Consider the following 20,837-nt stretch of genomic DNA (forward strand, 5'->3'; position numbering starts at 1 on the left):
AATACATGTCCATGTGAAAACGTATACATGAACAATTACAGGAGAATTATTCATAATAGTCAAAAAGTAGAACTAAAACCAAATGTCCATCCACTGACAAATGGATACATAAAACGTAGTATATCTATACACCATGTTATATGGCCATAAAAAACAAATGAAATATTGATACATGCTACAACATGGATGAACCTTGAATATGTTATGCTAAGAAAAAGAAGTCAGGCAGAAAAGGTCACAGACAGTTCCATTTTTATGAAACATCCAGATTAGGCAAATCCACAAAGACAGAAAATTCAATTTTGGTTGCCAAGGGCTACAGGAAAGGGGAAAGAGAAAGTAATTGCTAACGGATATTGGCTTTGTTTCAGGGATGATGACAATGTTCTAAGAAACACTGTCGGCGGGGCGTGGTGCCTCACGCCTATAATCCCAGCACTTTGGGAGGCCTATGCAGGCAGATCACTTGAGGTCAGGAGTTCCACACCAGCCTGGCCAACATGGTGAAACCCCATCTCTACTAAAAATACAAACAATTAGCTGGGCAGAGTGCTGCATGCCTGCAATCCCAGCTACTCGGGAGGCTGAGGCAGGAGAATTGCTTGAACACAGGAGGTGGAAGTTGCTGTGAGCCGAGATCGCACCACTGCACTCCAGCCTGAGCGACAGAGTAAGATTCTGTCTCAAAAAAACAGTTGTCGCCCAGGTGTGGTGGCTCATGCCTGTAATCTCAGCACTTTGGGAGGCTGAGGTGCATGGATAACCTGAGGTCAGGAGTTTGAGGCCAGCCTGGCCGACATGGTGAAAATATAAAATCAGCTGGGTGTGGTGGCATGTGCCTGTAATCCCAGCTACTCAGGAGGCTGTCTAATCCCAGCTACTCAGGAGGCTGAGGCATGAGAATTGGCTTAAGCCTGGGAGGCAGAGGTTGCAGTGAGCTGAGATCATGCCACTGCACTCCAGCCTGGGCAACAAAGCAAGACTCCATCTCAAAAAAAGTTTAAAAAAATTGTCAGGAAGTTTGCATAATCCTGCAAATACACTAACAATGATTGATTTATACACGTAAAACTGGTGGAGTACAGTATGTGATTATATCTCATATAATTCTCAAGAAAATTGTTTCTTATATACTTGTTTCATGGTGTGTAAATAACACACAACTGATATTATGCATTCTTCTTACAGCCAACCACTTCACTAAACTAACTGATTTTAGTAATTTAAAACACTTCTGTGTAACATTTACTTTTGCTTGTACAGATAATCAAATCATCTGCACACAAAATGACAATTTGACTTCCCAACCTTTATGTTTTATTATTTTTTCTTGTCTGTGTAATGGACAGTAGATCCTCTATGAGATTCAGTAAAACTGCTGATAGAAGAGATCCAGCATCTCTCATATAGAAAGTGTGCTGTGATTTTTCAACAAATAGTGTACAAAATGTTTTTGGCCATTACCTTTATTTTATTTTATTTTACTTTTTGAGATGGAGTCTTGCTCTGTCGCCAGGCTGGAACACAGTGGTGCTATCTCGGCTCACTGCAACCTCCACCTCCAGGGTTCAAGCAATTCTCCTGCCTCAGCCTCCCGAGTAGCTGGAACTACAGGCGCGTACCATCACGCCCAGCTAAATTTTTTGTATTTTAGCAGAGACGGGGTTTCACCATGTTGGCCAGGATGGTCTCCATCTCCTTACCTCGTGATCTGCCCACGTCAGCCTCCCAAAGTGGTGGGATTACAGGCGTGAGCCACCACACCCAGCCTATTACCTTTATTAAAGATTAAGAAGCTGAATTATTTATAGTTGGTAGGCAATTTACAAAACTTTTTATTTGAAGACAATTCTTTTTTATTTTTGAGGCAAGGTCTCACTGTGTCACCCAGGCTGGTGTGAAATGGTGCCATCACAGCTTACTGCAGCCTTGACCTCCTGGGCTCAAGCGATCCTCCCACCTGAGCCTCCCAAGTAGCTGGGACCACAGGCACACACCACCACACCTGGCTAATGTCTTTACTTTTTGTAGAGATGGGGTTTCACCATGTTGCCCAGGTTGGTCTCAAACTCCAGAGTTCAAGTGATCCACCCACCTTGGCCTCCCAAAGTGCTGAGATTACAGGCATGTGCCACCACACCCAGCCTGGACACAATTCTTAAATTGACAGGCAGCTCGAAGAAATAATGAGAAGATTCTATATATCCCTCACACAGTTTTCTCCATGGTAACAATTTGCAGAACTACAGTTCAATATCAGCCAAGAACTGACATTAACTCATTCAATCAACTTTATTCAGACTTCACAAGTTTCACATGCATTAGATGTATATATCTAGTTCTATAAATTTTGCCACACGTATAGATTTTTGTGAAAAATCACAACATTGGTGATACAGAACACTCCCATCACAAGGATCCCACACATGGTAACTACAGCTATCTCCCACCCTCTCTGCCTTCCTAACACTGGCAACCACGAATCTGTTCCCCATCTCTATGCTGTCATTCAAAACTGTTACACAAATAAAATCATGAGGTATTATGATAAACAGCCTAACTGCATTTGTGATAATTGGCTGCTAATAGATTTCAAATCCCACCCATCTCCCCTATTACCCTACATTTGGGCAAGCCAATAATAAAGCCTAGGTAGTCTCTCCGTCAACGCCAGTAGGAAACTCAAACCAAACAAACTCCATCCTTTCTGTGTGCGCTCTCCCCACCCCAAATTCCTAATGACAAGCAGCCATTCTTTCTCCCTTCTTTTTCAATCCACATTTAGACCTGCTTAGGAGCCTTCTCTGGTCTCCCTAGAAACCTGTCTCTATAAGTGATAAACTTTATTATACTCTTGATATCATTACCAGTTTTGATATCTAAACCAAACGTGGGGGGTAGGAGGGTTCATCCCAACTCTATGGGATGGACCAGAACAAATATGTAAATTTTTGAGATTGGGTTTTTTTAAAAAAGAGATGGCTTAATCTCTTGAGATTCATCCATAAGGTTACATGTATTGGTCATTCATTCCATTTTAATACCAGGTAATACTTCATGGTATGGACATACCACACATTATTTATCATTCAAAAACATCTGGATTATTCAGGTTTGGGCTATTACCCATAAAACTGCTATGAAATTTTTTTGACGGAACGTAAGTTTTTATTTCTCAAGGATAAATGTCTAACAGTGCAACTAGTGGTTCACATGCTAAGTTTGTTTTTAGTTTTAAATGGAACTGACAAAACTATTTTCTAGAATGACTGTAGCATTTTACATACCATCAAAAATGTACGAACAATTCAATTTCTCTAAATCCTCACCAGCACTTGTATTATCACTTTTATAGGGCAGGTCAAATAAGAGCATGATAAAAACATCTCTCATTATGACAAGTCTGGCTATAAACCTCTTTGCATTTATCCTCCTATGAGTTTGTTGAGCTTCTTGGATGAATATATTAGTGTTCTTCAACAAAATGTGGGTGTTTCTGTGAATTCTTCAAAAAATTTGTCTTTCCCTTTCCGTTCTCTCATATTGATACTCCCATTTGTATATGCTGGTGCAACTAATGATATCTATTTCCTAAGGTTTTGTTCATTTTTCATTATTTTACTGGCTTTTCCTCAAATTACACAATATACATTGATCTGCACCAAACAACCCGGTTTCTGCCAATTTAAATGGCAGTTATTACTGTGTTGCCTGTTGATAGTCCCGTGCATGGGTCACATTTTTCCTATTTCTTTGCATATCTCATTTTGTTGTTGTTCTTGAACGGACAACAGGTCCACTCAGTTAACAGTGTTGAGTGACATAATCAAATGGTGGAGTACACAGCTCCAACCTGTCTCCCCACAGAAACACCAAAAACCAAGAACTACAAAAACCAACCTTGTTAGAACTCTGGAAGACAATTAAAGGTTTACAGTAACCAAGTGAATGCTAAATCAGGAAAAAGGCAACCTCAAATGGTGGCAAAGTTTTGTGGCATTTTTACTTTACAAGAGAGCCTCATTAATATTATGAGCTGATATCTCCTCAGAGATCAATTAAAGCCCTGAAGACAGATGGATGACATATATAAATTGCTGAAAGAAAACAACTATCATCTGAGAATTCTCTAGCTAGTAAAACTATCCTTCAAAATGAAAGAGAAATGAAGATAATCCCAGATCAACAAATGCTGAGAGTTTGATGTTACTAGGCCTGCTATACAGGAAACACTAAAGGGAGTCTTTCAAGATGAAATAAAAAGAAATTAGACTCAAATCTGGATGAAAAAATAAAGATTTTCAATAAGGTTAACTATATAGACAAATATAAAAGCCAGAGTCATTGTATGTTTGCTTTGTAACTCCATTTTTTTACTTCCTGCAGGACTTAAAAGATAAATGGATAAGAACTAAATATAAATTTACATTATGGGCACATAATGTATAAAGACATAATCTGTGACAACAACTTAAAGGGGATGAGAAAGGTGCTAGGTAGAAGCAAGTTTTTCATATGATATTGAAGTTACAAGGGAATCAATTTAAACCAGATTGTCACAAACGTGAAAGTAATCCCCATGGTTAATTACAAAGACAATATTTTAAAAATATACACAGAAGGAAATGAGAAGGGAATAAATATAAAAATCAGGCCAGGCCTGGTCTCATGCCTGTAATCCCAGCACTTTGGGAGGCCAAGAGGGGTGGATCACATGAGCCCAGCAGTTCAAGACAAGCCTGGCCAACGTGGCAAAACTCCATCTCTACTAAAGACACAAATATTAGCTGGGTGTGGTAGCACATGCCTGTAGTCCCAGCTACTTGGGAGGCTGAGGCATGAGAATTGCTTGAACCCAGGAGGAGGAGGCTGCAGTGAGCCAAGATCATAACACTGCACTCCGGCCTGGGCAACAGAGCCAGACTTTGGTCTTGAAAAAAAAAAAAAAAAAAGAAACATAAAGAAGGTAGTAATAAAGGGAATATGGGACCAAAAAAGGTATATAACATACAGAAAACAAAAATGCAATATGGCAGAAGTGCTTCCTTGTCAGTGATTACTTTAAATAATTGACTGAACTCACCAATCAGAAGGCAGAGGCTGGCAGAATGGATTTGATTTGATTTGATTTTTTTTTTTTTTTTTTAAAGACAGGGTCTTGCTCTGTCACCCAGGCTGGAGTGCAGTGGCACAAACATGACTCACTGCAGCCTTGACTTCCTGGGCTCAAGGGATTCTCCTGCCTCAGCCTCCCAAGCAGCTGGAACCACAAGTGCACACCACCACACCCAACCCTTTTTTTTTTTTTTTTTTTTTTTTAAATAGAAACAGAGTCTCACTTTGTAGACCAGGCTGGTCTCCAACTCCTGGTCTCAAGAGATCCTCCCAAAGTGCTGGGATTACAGCTGTGAACCACCTAGCTTCAGAACAGATTTTTAAAAAACATGATCAAACTACATGTTGTCCAAAACAAACTGACTTTAGATCCAAAGACACAAATAAATTAAAACTGAAAGGCTGATAAAAGATATTCCAAGAAAATAGCCACCAAAAGAGAACTGGGGTGGCTATACTAATTACACCCAAAACTGATTAAGTCATAAGCTGTTACAAGAGACAAGGAAGGATACTTTATGGGATATAAAAATTGTAACTACATATGTACCAAGCAGCATCTTGAAACATGTAAAGCAAACACTGACAGAATGCAAGGGAGAAACTGACAGTTCTTACAGTTAATAGTTTTAGACTGAGGCTGGGCATAGCGGATAGCACCTGTAATCCCTGAGGTTTGGGAGGCCAAGTTGGATCACTTGATGCCAGGAGTCCAAGACCAGCATGAGCAACATAGTGAGACTCCGTTTCCACCAAAAAAAAAAAAAAAAAAGATTGCTGGGCATAGTGGGCATAGTGGTGTACAGCTGTAGTCCCCTCAGGAGGCTGAGTGGGGAGGATCACTTAAGCCTGGGAGTTCGAGGCTGCAGTGAGCCATAATTGTACCACTGCACTCCAGCCTGGGCGGCAGAGTGAGACTCTGTCTCTTAAAAAAAAAAAAAAATACAAACGCAAATGAATAAAATGAATGAATGATACAAATGAATACAGATACAAAGCTACACACACACACACACACACACACACACACACACACAAATACCAGTAAAATATTTTTAATGGTATATTAAGAGTGGACTCATGTACACTCCCACATTTTAATTCTGGGCGGAGCAAGGGGGATTTATCCTGGAAATGCCTGTGTGGTTCAACATAAGAAAATCAATGTTTAAAAAAAAAAAAGAAAAAGAAAGAAAGAAAGAAAATCAATGCAATATACTTCATTAATAAAACAAGTAAAAAAAAGGACATGATCATCGCAGTTGATGCAGGAAAGGCAGTTGACAAAATCCAGCCCCCTTTCAGGATAAATACATTCAGAAAACACAAAACAGAATAGAACTTCTTCAACATGATAAAGGGCATTTATGGAAAATTCACAGCTTGGCCCGGCGCGGTGGCTCACGCCTGTAATCCCAGCACTTTGGGAGGTTGAGGCGGGCGGATCACTTGAGGTCAGGAGATCGAGACCATCCTGGCTAACATGGTGAAACCCCGTCTCTACTAAAAACATAAAAAATTAGCTGGGCGTGGTGGTGGCCGCCTGTAGTCCCAGCTACTCGGGAGGCTGAGGCAGGAGAAAGGTGTGAACCTGGGAGACGGAGCTTGCAGTGAGTTGAGATCGCGCCACTGCATTCCAGCCTGGGCAAAAGAGCGAGACTCCGTCTCAAAAAAAAAAAAAGAAAATTCACAGCTTTACATCATATTTACTGATGAAAGAAAGCTTTCCTCTTTAACATCAGGAAGAAGACAAAAATACCCACTTCTGCCAGTGCTATTTAACACTGCAGTAGATGTTCCAGCCAAGCAAGAAAAAGAAAGGCATCCATTGCAAAGGAAGATGTAAAACTATGTCTACTCACAGGTGATATAATCCTAAAGATAGATTATAAAGAATCTACAAGAAAGATACTATAGCTAATGAATGAATTCTGCAAAGTTGCAGATACATCAACACACAAAAATCAGTTGTGTTGCTACACACCTGCAAAGAACAATCTGAAAAGAAAATTAAGAAAACAATTCTATCTATAGCATCATCTAAAATAAAATGCTATCTAGAAATAAAGTTAACCAAGAAGGTGCAAGACTTGTACACTGAAAACTACAAAATACTTATGAAAAATATTAAAGAAGGCATAAATAAAGGAAACAGTATCTCATGTTCATAGTTTGAGAGATGTCATATTGTTAAAAGGACAATACCATCCAAAATGATTTACAGATTTAACACAATCCCTATCAAAATTCCATCAGCATTTTTACCGAAATAAAAAGCTGATTCTTAAAGTCACATGGAATTATAAGGGCCCTGAATAGCCAAAACGATTTTTAGAAACAAGAACAAAGTCAGAGGGCTCAAAATGTCCAATTTCACAATTAGAAAGCTACAGTAATCCAAACAGTGTGGTCATGGCATAGGTATAGACATACAAACAGAATACAAGTGACAGCTCAAAAATACACTACCTATGGCCAACTGATTTTTGACAAGGGTGTCAATTCTATTCACTGGGAGAAAGAAAAGCCTTTTCTTTCAGTTGATGCAGGCCAAATATTGTCACGCTACTGACATGAAATATTCACAACAGTCATACTCACAGAGACAAAATACATTAGAGGTTGCCACAGACTGGTGGGAAGGGGGAATGAGTAGTTACTGCTTAACGGTAATAGAGTTTCTGTTTGAAGTAATGAAAATGTTTTCGAAATTGTGGTAATGGCTATACAACATTGTGAGTGCAATGCTACTGGACTGTACACTTAAAAACTGTTAAAACGGCAAATTTCATGTTATATATATTCTACCACACATAAAACAAGATATTGTCAAAATGCTTCCACATCTTTTGCTGAATACCTGACTGAATTTCTTTTGCATTTTTGTCAACAGTCTGTCAAATGTCTTAGCTTCGGCTGCTATAACAAAATACCATAGACTGTGTGGCTCAAACAACAGAAGTTTATTTCCTCACGGTTCCAAATGCTGGAAGTCTGAGATCAGGATGCCAGCATGGCCAGGGCCTGGTGAGGGCCTCTTCCCAGCTTGCAGACAGCCATGGTGAGGGCCTCTTCCCAGCTTGCAGACGGCCACTGCATGTTCACATTGCCTTTCCTCTGTGCACACAGAGAGTGAGCAAGCTCTCACTTCCTCTTCCTGTAAGGCACTAACCTCATCGTGAGGGCCCCACCCTCATAACCTAATCTAACCCTAATTACCTCCCAAGGCCTCCACATCTCCAAACACCACCACACTGGGGGTGAGGGCTCCAACTACATGAACATATAGTCTATAACAGCACAATCAGTGTTGAGGTTTTCTATTCCATTGTTTTATGTGTATGTTCTACTAATGTGTATATTCTACCAACATCCTGTCCTCTTGATTATTATAGCTATTAATATATACATACAGTAGTCATTCCTTATCCAAGGGGGATACATTCCAAGACACCCAGTGGAAGCCTGAAACCTCAGATAGTATTGAGCCCTATAAATACTGTGTTTTTTCCTAAATATACAAACCTATGATAAAGTTTAATTTATAAATTAGGGACAGGGAAAGATTAACAACATCATAAAATAGAAAAGTTACAACAATATGCTAGCATCACTATTGCACTTTAGGGCCATTATTAAGTAAAATAAGGGTTACTTGAACACATATCATGAGATTAAATAATCAAGACAGTTATTAAGTAATTAACTCATGGGTAGCATATACAGCCTGGGTATGCTGGACACAGGGTTGACTCATGTCCTGGGACAGGACAGTGCCAAATTTCATCATGCTACTCACAACAGTGTACAATTTAAAACTTAGGAATTACTTATTTCTGAAGTTTCCTATTTAATATTTTTGAACCAGAGCTGACCTCAGGTAACTGAAACTGCAGAAAGCAAAACCACAGAAAAGGGGAGATTAATGTAATAAGCCTTAACACTGGATACAGTAATTCCTCCTACTATTCTTTTTCTCAAAACTTCTGAGAAAAATTTTCTCAAAATTGTTTAATATATATATGTAGTTCCTTTGACTGTTTATGCAAATTTTGGAATAAGCTTAAAGCTGAGAAAAACCTTACTGGAATCTTGACAGGAATGCCATTAAACCTACAGATCTGGCTGGGTGCAGTGGCTCACGTCTGTAATCCCAGAACTTTGGGAGGCCGAGGTGGGCGGATCATGAGGTCAGGAGATCCAGACCATCCTGGCTAACACTGTGAAACCCCGTCTCTACTAAAAATACAAAAAATTAGCCAGGCATGGTGGCAGACGCCTGTAGTCGCAGCTACTGGGACTGCAAGAGAATAGCATTAACCCAGGAGGTGGAACTTGCAGTGAGCCGAGATCACGCCACTGAGTGAGTCTCACAAAGTGAGACTCTATCTCAAAAAAACAAGCAAATAAACAAACAAAAAAACCTACAGATCAATTTGGAGAGAACTAGCATATTTACTGAGTTTTCCAATCTATCAAGAGACCATGCGTCTTCATTTATTTCAGTAGTCTTTTATTTCTTTCATCAGCATTTTTTAATTTTCAGCACAGAAGTCCTATACATATTTCGTTCAATTTATACCAAAGTATTTAATTTTCTATGGAATAAGTGGTATTATGTTTTTAATTTAAATTTGCATATGTTCATTGTTAGTGGAGAGAAATTGATTGTATGTGTTCATCTTGGACACTGAAACTTTTTGGAAATCATTCATTCATTCTAGAAGGTCTTCATTTTCTTTTCTTTTTTTGTTTTTGAGACAGAGTTTCGCTCTTGTTGCCCAGGCTGGCATGCAATGGCGTGATCTCGGCTCATCGCAACCTCTGCCTCCCAGGTTCAAGCGATTCTCCTGCCTCCCGAGTAGCTGGGATTACTGCTATGCGCCACCACACCCAGCTAATTTTGTATTTTTAGTAGAGACGGGGTTTCTCCATATTGGTCAGGCTGCTCTTGAACTCCCAACCCCAGGTGATCTACCCACCTCAGCCTCACAAAGTGCTGGGATTATAGGCATGAGCCATGGCGCCTGGCCTGAGGTTTTTATTTTCTAAGATTCCTTGTAATATTCTACATATACAATCATGTCATATGTAAATATAAAGTTTTATTTCTTCTCTATGCATATGCTTTCTATTTCATTTTCTTGCCTCATTGTGCTTGATAGAAGTTACAATACTGCAATGAATAAGAGTGGCAAGAGCAAACATCCTTGCCTCGTTCCCAGTTTTACAGGGAAAGCATTCATCTTACCAGCAAATACATTTGCTATAGATATTTTGTGCATGTTCATTTATCAAACTGAGGAAGATCTTCTTAATGTCTTGTATGGAGAGTTTTTACCATGGATGGATATTCCATTTTGTCAAATGTTTTCTCTACATTAACTAAGGCTATATAATTTTTCTTCTTTAGCCTATGGTGGGCTAATTACATTGATTGATTTCTGAATGTTGAACCAGTCTTGCTTACATAACTCAAGTAAATCCCACTTGGTTATGGTGTATACTTTTTACATGGCTGTTTTCTGTTTGCTAGTATTTTGTTAAAGATTTTCGCTAGTAAATTTAGGGGAGGTATAGGTCTGTAGTTTTATTATTTTTGTACTGTCTGTATGGTTTTGACATCAAAATAATTTTTTAAATGTGTTAAGAAATGTTCCCTCTTGGCTGGGCGCAGTGGCTCACACTTGTAATCCCAGCACTTTGGGAGGCCGAGGTGGGTGGACCACGAGGTCAGGAGTTCGGGACCAGCCTGGCCAATATGGTGAAACCTCGTCTTTACTAAAAGTACAAAAATTAGCCAAGCGTGGTGGCATGCGCCTATAGTCCCAGCTGAAGCAGGAGAAGCTGAAGCAGGAGAATCACTTGAACCTGGAAGGCAGAGACTGCAGTGAGCCGAGATTGCACCACTGCACTCCAGCCTGGGTGACAGAGCAAGACCTGTCTCAATAAATAAATAAATAAATAAATAAATAAATAAATAATAAAATAAAATAATGTTCCCGCTTCTATTTTCTGAAGACATTGTGTAAAATCATCATTAATTCTTGTGTAAATGTTTGCTAGAATTCTCTAGTGAGGACTGCAGCTCTCTTGTACTCGGAAATTGGTTTTTTGGAGGTTTTTATTTAAAATTTAAATTATTTTATTCAAATTATGTCAACCTTTATGAATATCTATGCGTCATTCAAATTACCTGTATCACCCTGATTTGAGTTGTAATAGTCTGTGATTTCTGAAGAACTGATACATTTCTTCCATGTTGTCATTTTGTTTTGTTTTGCTTTGCTTTTTTGAGACAGAGTTTTGCTCTATTGCCCAGGCTAGAGTGCAATGGCACAATCTCAGCTCACTGCAATCTCCCACTCCCTGGGTTCAAGCTATTCTCCTGCCTCCACCTCCTGAGTAGATGGGATTACAGGCATGCGTCACCACGCCAGGCTAATTTTTGTATTTGTAGTAGAGACAGAGTTTCACCATGTTGGCCAGGGTGGTCGCCAACTCTTGACCTCAGGTGATCCACCCGCCTTGACCTCCCAAAGTGCTGGAATAACAGGCATGAGCCACCACACCTGGCCTATGTTGTCATATTTATGAGCATAAAGTTGTTGACAAGATTTCCTTGTTATACTATTAAATGGATGGTGGAGTGATATTCCCTGTTTCATTCCAGATATTGATGATTTGTCATCTCATTTTATATTTTTAATCAATATTGCTAGACGTTTATCAATTTTATTGATTTTTTTCCAAAGAACCCTCTGTTTCATTAGTTTTCTCTTTTTCCTATTTTCAATTTTACTGATTTCTGCTTCCAGTATTATTTTCTTCCCTCCACTTAACAGTGGTTTTATTTTGCTCTTTGCTAGTTTCTTAAGGTAGAAAGTCAATTATGGGTTTGCGACCGATTATCCTCTTTAATGTTAGCATTTAGTGCTATACATTTCTCTACCAGCACTGCTTTAGCTATCTCCCACATATATTGATATGGTATGGTCTCACTTTCATTAAGTCTATGCACTTCTACTATTGAATTTGAGGCCTCTTCTTCACTCTAGACTTTATTTAGAAGTCTGAGGTTTAATTTCTAAATGATTAGATATTTTCCTATTGTCATTCTATTACTGATTTGTAGTTTGGTTTCATTATGGCCAGAAAACATACATACTCAGAATGATTTCAATTATTTTAAATTTGTCAAGGCTTATTTATGGCCCAGGATATGATCTATTTTTATGAATATTCCATGGACACTTCAGGAAAAAATTGTATTTTGCTGTTGTTGGGCACTATTCTTTTTCTTTTCTTTTCTTTTTCTTTTTTTGAGACAAGAGTCTCACTCTGCTGTAACCCAAGCTAGAGTGTAGTAGCACAATCTTGGCTCACTGGAATCTTCGCCTCCCGGTTCAAGCGATTCTCCTGCCTCAGCTTCCCAAGTAGCTGGAACTACAGGCATGCGCCACCATGCCTGGCTAATTTTGGTATTTTTAGGAGAGACAGGATTTCACCATGTTATCCAGGCTACTCTTGAACTCCTGACCTCAAGCAATCTGCCCACCTCAGCTTCCCAAAGTGTTGGAATTACAGGCATGGGCCACCGCACCCAGCCTTATTGAGCACTATTCTACAGTGTTGCTTCAGTCCTGTTGGTTGATGTTGCTGTCCTGTTCCCTTCTATATCTGCCAGTAATCATGGCTGGTAATTCTACCAACTGCTAAGAGTGAAGTGATGAATTTTCCAACTACAGTTAAAAATGTGCTTTTCTCTTTTCAGCTCAATCAGTTTTGTTTTATGTACTTTGAGGTTTGCTAGAGACACATTTAGGATCATTGCATTTTTGTTGAATTGATCCTTTTGTCATTACATAATGTTCTTTTTGTCTAATAATTTTCTTTGCTCTGGAGTCTACTGTATTTGATATTAATAGTGACACTCTTTGTTTTGATTAATGTTTGTACAGTTTATCTTTTTATATGCTTTATCAACCTATGTTGTTCACTATGTTATGAGTTTCCTAAGAAAACATTTTTAGGATGGGTGGAGGAAGATGGTAGAATAGAAAATGCCACCGATCATACCCACTCCCCTGCAGGAAGACTAAGATTGGCAACTATACACAAAAGAAGCAGTTTCACGGGAACTAAAAGTCAGGTGAGCACTTACAGACCATGGTTTTCACTTCATGTGGCTGAAAGAGAACAGTTTGGAAGTTCCTAAAAAAACTATAAATAGAGCTATCAAATGATCCAGCAATCCCACTCCTAGGTATATACCCAAAAGAAAAGAAATCAGTACATTAATGAGACATCTCTGCTCCCATGTTTACTGCAGCACTGTTCACAACAGCTAAGATCTGGAATCAACCCAAGTGTACACTCACAGATAAACAGATAAAGAAAATGTGGTACATATACACAATGGAGTACCATTCAGCCATAAAAAATCAGAGCTCCTGTCATATGCAACAACCTAGACGGAAATGGAGGCACAGAATATTAAATTTTGAATGTTATCACTTATTTGTGAAAGCTAAAAATTAAAACAACTGAACTCATGGAGATGAGGTAGAAAGTAAAAGGACGGCTACCAGAGGCTGGGAAAGATAATGGGGTAGGGTAGGGGGAGGGTGAGGATAGTTAAAGGGTACAAAAAAATAGTGAGAAAGAATGAATAAGACCTAGTATTTGCTAGCACAACAGGGTGACTATAGTCAAAAATAATTTCATTGTACATTTTAAAGTGACTAAAAGAGTATAACTGGATTGTTTATAACACAAAAGATAAACACTTGTGGGAATAGATACCCAGTTTACCCTAATGTGATTATTAGACATTGCGTGCCTGTATCAAAACATCTCCTGTACCCCAAAAATATATACACCTACTATGTACTCACAAAAATTAAAAATTTTAGAATCATGCTTTATGTTTTTTCTATTCTGCCAATTTATATTTTAATTAGTGTACTTTTTACATTTAAAGTAAATATTGCTCTTAGGCTGCTATTTGTTTTGTTTTCTATAAATATTTTTTATGGAATATAAATATTCCTAAATTTTAGATTCCATCTTGGTTTATTTACAGTGTTTCTAAGTGTATCACATTTTATAGTTTTCTCAGTAGTTGTTCCAGGTATAAAAATGTACATATGTAGCTTATCACACTCCGTCAGGCATTTTACCACTTCAAGTGAAATGTACCAAGTTTCATTCCACTTAGGCCCCTTTACCCTCCCCACTTTTAAAATATAATTGTGTTAAGTGTTTCCCCTACATACAGAGCATTTTGCTCCAACCATCGAAAATGATTCTAGAAACTCATGAGAAAAATATATTTATCCCCATTTCTGCCAACCTCCAATCTTCTTTCTTTCCTGAATTCCAAGCCTTCTTTTGTTATTTCCTTTCTATTTAGAGAACTTTTAGCCAATTTTTAAAGGTAGGTTTGCTAGCAACATTTTCTCTTAGCTTCCCTAATAATGCCTTTAGTTCCCCTTTACTCATGAATATAGTTTCAAAAGATACAGAATTTTTATTTGATAGTGCTTCTCTTTCAGTTCTTGAGAAAATATACTACTTCCTTCCAGCCACCACAGTTTCAGAAGAGAAATCCACAGTCATTCCCTGTAGGTAATGTGTTGCTTCTCCCTGGCTACCTTGAATATTTTTTTTGTCTTCAGTTTTCAAAGATTTAATTACAGTGGGAGTTTGCCATGGACTTAACTTATTTGATGTTACTTCAGACTTGGGAAAGTGTAGTTTTATAACTTTTGCTAAATTTGAGAAGGTCCAGCCATTACTTCTTCAAATACTTTAAACACCTCTTTCCCTTCTTTCTGATGTTACAAATGTCAGTTCTTTTGTTATTGCCCCATTTTCCAAATACCGAGAGAATCAAACCTCATCCCATTCCCTCCTGCCTTCTGGCTTTGTCTAAGCTACCACAATCACTCATAAGGAAAACTACCATAGGCCTTTAATGAGCTCTCTATGCCCTATGCTCTGCCCAACATTTTCTCTACACAGGTGAGAAACATCTTATAGAAATATAAATCAGATGTTGCTTATCTGCTGAAAATCTACCACTAAATTAAAAATAAAATTAACTGAGTAAGGCTTATGATAGGCTCACCTTTGGATTCTAGCTGCCTCCCTCAACTCACCTCCTGCCCTTCTTCCAATCAACTCCTCCTTTCAGTCACTGTGACTTTTTGGTTATTCCTGAAAACCACCAAGCACATTCCTGTCCAAGGCTAGCAGCTACTATTACCCCTGCTGAAAAGGAGCAGAATCCTCATGGCTCACATAGTCATTTCATTCAAGTTTCTGCTCTAATGTTGACCTCATTAAGGTTTCCCCTGACTGTTCCTGAAAGTACCACATTCAGCCAATCTAACTTGCTTTAATTTCTGTCATAGTCTTCAAAACCACTGAACACTTAATACACATAAACATGTAAGTATATATAGAGACATAATTTTTTATATATATATATTTACTTACTTATTTTTGAGACAGAGTCTCGCTCTGTCACCCAGGCTGGAGTGCAGTGGTGTAATCTCAGCTCACTGCAACCTCTGCCTCCTGGGTTCAAGTGATTCTCCTGCCTTGGCCTCCCAAGTAGCTGGGATTACAGGCACCTGCCACCATGCCCAGGTAATTTTGTATTTTTAGTACAGATGGGGTTTCATTATGTTGGTCAGGCTGTTCTCGAACTCCTGACCTCAAGTGATCTGCCCACCTCGACCTGTGCTGGGATTACAGGTGTGAGCTACCACGCCCGGCCCAGCCTAATTTTTTTCATTGTCCTCAGCACACAGCAAGTACTCAAAACTTATTTGCTGAGCTTAAAAATGAGTGTATAAAAAAATTATGACGACAGAATAAACACAAAACAATGGAGGTTAAGATGGGACACTGAAAGTGCTTTGAGAAAAATAACCAACAATAGTAAAGTTAAGGTGGGCAAAGACTGAACTATTGGCAGTTGTAAGAATGGTAAACATTCAAAAAATGATTCAAGAAGAAGAAATTTTTTGTGAGAAGTATCTGGAAGTTTGATTTAGGTATCAGTATTCTCCATCACTTTCAGAGGTTAGGACCCCTATGGAGATGTTCTTGAAAAATGTTCCAAAGTTGCCAATCCCTGAACTAACTACTGGGAAACAACAAATCCCCTGATGTCAATCTGTGTAGTACATATTAAACTCACCTGGAAAGCTCTGGCTTGGGAATTCTTCCTCCAGTCTCCATGGCTCTTCTCCTTGTTCTAGCCTGAAGATCACCTCTGGTTTGTGAACACAATACCCTGTTGACAGGAAATAATTTAGGATTTGGACAAAGCAGTCTAGACCTCAGGCCTTTGAAGCAGGAAGAAGCTTCTGGGGCTGCTTCAAGTTGCCAGTGGAACATTTTCACTGGAGAGGTGAACACAAGTATCTTCCAGTGCTCAGAGGTGATCAATCAACACTGACTCCTGAAGCCTAACCTTAAATATCATTAAACTATACAGACTGCCCATATGCTTCATAATCAAAAGAATAAACAAATGCTATTTAGAATGATACAGTGAACCGACCTTACCCACTGAGACAAGGTTGCTGTAGTTCTCCAGCATCACATCTCTATACAGAGCCCTCTGACTAGGGTCCAGGTGCTGCCACTCCTCCTGGCTGAAGCCCACAGTCACATCTTTAAATGATACTGATCCCTGGAACTTCTGTTCTACCTGAAATGTTCAGAATTAGGTGGCATGAAAAAAGAAGTATGGGCTAATCCTTACCATGATTATTATTCAGAGTATTTGTTTTGCTTTATACTTTTAGGGAAAAAAGATCATAACAGAAATATTCTGCCATTAATGCATTAAGATATTAACTCATGCAAAAAAAAAATCAAGTTCCTACAAAGTACCTGAAACTATCATCACTGCTAGAAATACTAAGATTAATAAAAATCTTCCTGTGTTCAAAGAACACACAGAGTGGTAAGAAAATATATGTGGTAACATGTTATAAGTACTAAGGTGAAAGTACAAACCCAATAGACTAATGTTAGGAGCAAAGTTAGCTCTGCTTTGAGCTTCACTGAGGAAGTACAGCTGCTGGTTGAATTATGAAGAACACTCTGTTATGTTCTTTATAAGCATGGGGCCATGATACAAGCATAGGTGAGGGCCTCCAACACACTGCAGACTTCAACAAAAGGGCAGACAGCACAGGAGATGGCCTGGTGCTGTCTTGAGAAGAAAAGCCAAGCAAATGGGTTATAGAGTAATTTTAGACCAATGGTCTCCAAAGTATTTGATCATTTACCATTTTCAAGAATATTACTGTGAACTACAGATTTGTATTTACAAATCACAGAAATAAACTGTCAGTATATTTATTATGAATTCTACTTTAATTTTCATTTGGATTTAAAAATGTAGAAAAAGAGCGTGACATTTTCTTCATCACAATACATATCCTGGGTTCTAATCTTTTAATTCAGAGATAATAATAAGGATGTGTAGAAAATGGAAAGATTTTGGAACTACTATACTTGAAACATCTGTAAGGTACATAGGAGAAGATATCCAATTGGACTGTTCTGGATATCCTCTAGGGCGCATCTTTTAGGGATCACTGCTGTGAAAAAGGGAGAGCCAAAGATGAGATGTGAGCATATACTGAAATTACGTGACCAGGTTTTGTTTACACAACCAATTCTATTGAGAACGGCAAAGAACAAAACAACTTTTACATAAACTACTGTAGAAGAAACCAGGTTGCAAATAGGGCACAGATAATAGGAGACAGAGAGCAACAAAATGTGGTCACCAATTCATTAAGAAAAAAAATGTTTCCTCTGCCTATCCCCATGAACAGCTGCCCAGATACAAGAGCCACAATGTAAACCAGGAAAGTTAGGGCAAAATAGGTTGGACACGGTATTCTAGCAAGAAATGTCCTAAATATATTAAATTTGACACATAGGTTGGGTGCAGTGGCTCATGCCTGTAATCTCAGCACTTTGGGAGGCCAAGGCAGGTAGATCACCTGAGGTCAATAGTTCAAGACCAGCCTGACCAAAATAGCGAAACTCCATCTCTACTAAAAAATACAAAAAATTAGCCAGGTATGGTGGCCGGCACCTGTAATCCCAGCTACTCAGGAGGCTGAGACAGGAGAATCCCTTTAACCTGGGAGGCAGACATTGCAGTGAGTCGAGGTCGACACCATTGCACTCCAGCCTGGGTAACAAAAGCAAAACTCCATCTCAAAAAAAAAAAAAAAAAAAAAAAAAAGAAGCATAATATGAAGATCAAAGATCAAGAATGAAATAAGGACTACAGAGACATTTATAATATAGTGGGTGTTCAAAGTCATCAAGAGAAAATCAGAAGGCTGTCAGAAAACTGGGGAAAAAAAATAATCAAGAATGGAATTGGAGGCCAGGCACGGTGGCTCGCATCTGTAATCCTAGTACTTTGGGAGGTCAAGAGAGGCGGCTCACTTGAGGTCAGGAGTTCAAGACCAGCCTGGCCAACATGGCGAAACCCCACCTCTACTAAAAATACAAAAAAATTAGCCAGGCTTGGTTGCGGGTGCTTGTAATCCCAGTTCCTTGGGAGGCTGAGGCAGGAGAATCACTTGAACCCGGGAGGTGGAAGTTGCAGTGAGTTGAGATCACACCACTGCACTCCAGCCTGGGAAACTCTGTCTCAAAAAAAAAAGGTAAGTAGTTCTTCCCAAATTTATATATAGGTTCAATTCAACCCCAAAGAAAGGCTCAGCAAGTTATTTTATGAATACTAACAACATTTGTATGGAAATGCAAGAAACTAGGATGAGCCAGGATCTTGCTGAAGAAAAAAATGTGTTAAACCTGCTACTAGACACCAAGATGTTTCACCAAGTGTGGTACTGGCACAACCAACCAACAGAACACAGTCCAAAAAACACACAGACATATATATACACACAATTGACGACAAATATCACAATGTAAAACAGTGGGGAAAGGATGGTGTTTTCAAAAATAATTCTACATTAATTGTATGAAGAAAAGGAATCTGACACCTACCTCATACAAAAGTAGACACTCATTCCAATGAAAGAGACGTAAATATGAATGCCAAAACAATAAATATTTTAAAAGATAACAAAAGAGATTATCTTCATGACCTCGAAGTAGGAAAAGTCATCTAAAATAGTACACAACACCAACAAATAAACTTAATAAACTAATCTAGGGATTGGTAAACTTTTTCTGTAAAAAGTCAGACATTAAATATTTTGCCAGGCACAGTGGCTCACACCTGTAATCCCTTGGGAGGCCAAGGCAGGTAGATCACTTGAGGCCAGGAGTTCGAGACCAGCCTGGCCAAGTGAAACCCCATCTCTATTAAAATACAAAATTAGCTGGGTGTGATGGCACGTGCCTGTAATTTCAGCTACTTGGGAGACTTAGTCAGGAGAATTCCTTGAGCCCTGAACGCAGAGGCTTCAGTGAACCAAGATCACACCACTGCACTCTAGCCTGGGTGACTGAGTGAGACTCTCTCCAAAAAAAAAAGAAAAAATGAGACATTAAACTTGGGGCTTTGCAGGCCAAAAGGTTCCTGTCACAACTAGTCAACTCTGTCACTGAAGCCACAGATTAAATGTAAATGAGTGAATGAGCAGAGAGGTGTCAGGATTGTGAAGGGGACAAGACGGCAGCTTCAGGAGTGCTGGCAATGTTTGTTTTGACCTATGTATTCATTACTTGCACCATGGATTTGTAATAATTCATTAAGTTCCATATTTAAAATTTAGGGGGTTTTCTATCTATCTGCTACACATGTAGAAATAAGATTCATTAAAAATTAAAATACGTAATCCCAACACTTTGAGAGGACGAGGCAGGTGGATCATGTGGTCAGGAGACTGAGACCAGCCTGGCCAACATGGTGAAACCCTGTGTCTACTAAAAATACAAAACTTAGCTGGGCGTGGTGGCGTGTGCCTGTAATCTCAGCTACTCGGGAGGCTGAGGCAGGAAAATCGCTTGAACTAGGGAATCGGAGGTTACAGTGAGCCAAGATCGCACCACTGTGCTACAACCGGGTGACAGAGCGAGACTCTGTATCAAAAAAATAAATAAATAAATAAATACATTTTAATTTATTGGCCCTGCACACTGGCTCACACCTGTAATCTCAGCACTTTGGGAGGGCAGATCACGAGGTCGAGATATTAAGACCATCCTGGCCAACATGGTGAAACCCCATCTCTACTAAAAATACAAAAATTAGCCAGGTGTGGCGGCACATGCCTGTAGTCCCAGTTACTCGGGAGTTGAGGCAAGAGAATCGCTTGCACCCGGGAGGTAGAAGTTTCAGTGAGCCAAGATCACGCCACTGTACTCCAGCCAAGCGACAGAGCAAGACTCCTTCTCAAAAAATAAATAAATAAATAATTAAAATACATGTTAACTTAGTTGATCAAACACTACATACAAAAGAAAATCGGAACCTGTGTAAAGTAAAAATGGAAAAAGCAGTTTGACTGAATAGGTTGTACTCATTTCAGGGCTATCACTGGAAGGTTATTCACTGTGGGTCTCTATGCATCTGCCAGGAAGTCTTTGTGTCTTCAGAGGAGTCAGTCTGTCTGTATCCAGTGTCTTCCTTTCTGCCACGGTTGTTGGAAACATAAGAATGTATGAAGCTCAACTTACTGACTCTAACTTGGCCC

The 20,837-nt window shown here is 39.1% G+C and overlaps 1 protein-coding gene across 3 annotated transcripts in view; it reads right to left on the reverse strand.

Annotated features, from left to right (window-relative positions):
- The window catches only part of LOC101013730 (zinc finger protein 33B), a 46,492-nt gene that overhangs the window by 23,473 nt on the left and 2,182 nt on the right, over nucleotides 1-20,837 (reverse strand). For all 3 annotated transcript variants that reach the window (XM_031662025.1, XM_031662024.1, XM_031662026.1), the window contains 2 exons: nucleotides 16,699-16,843; nucleotides 16,328-16,423 (listed from right to left, as the gene is read on the reverse strand). In XM_031662025.1, coding sequence (XP_031517885.1) covers nucleotides 16,328-16,423; nucleotides 16,699-16,843 — 241 coding nt within the window. The remainder of the gene's footprint in view (nucleotides 1-16,327; nucleotides 16,424-16,698; nucleotides 16,844-20,837) is intronic.

The sequence above is a fragment of the Papio anubis genome, unplaced genomic scaffold (genome assembly GCF_008728515.1).
Source record: "Papio anubis isolate 15944 unplaced genomic scaffold, Panubis1.0 scaffold353, whole genome shotgun sequence".
NCBI classification, from domain to species: domain Eukaryota; kingdom Metazoa; phylum Chordata; class Mammalia; order Primates; family Cercopithecidae; genus Papio; species Papio anubis.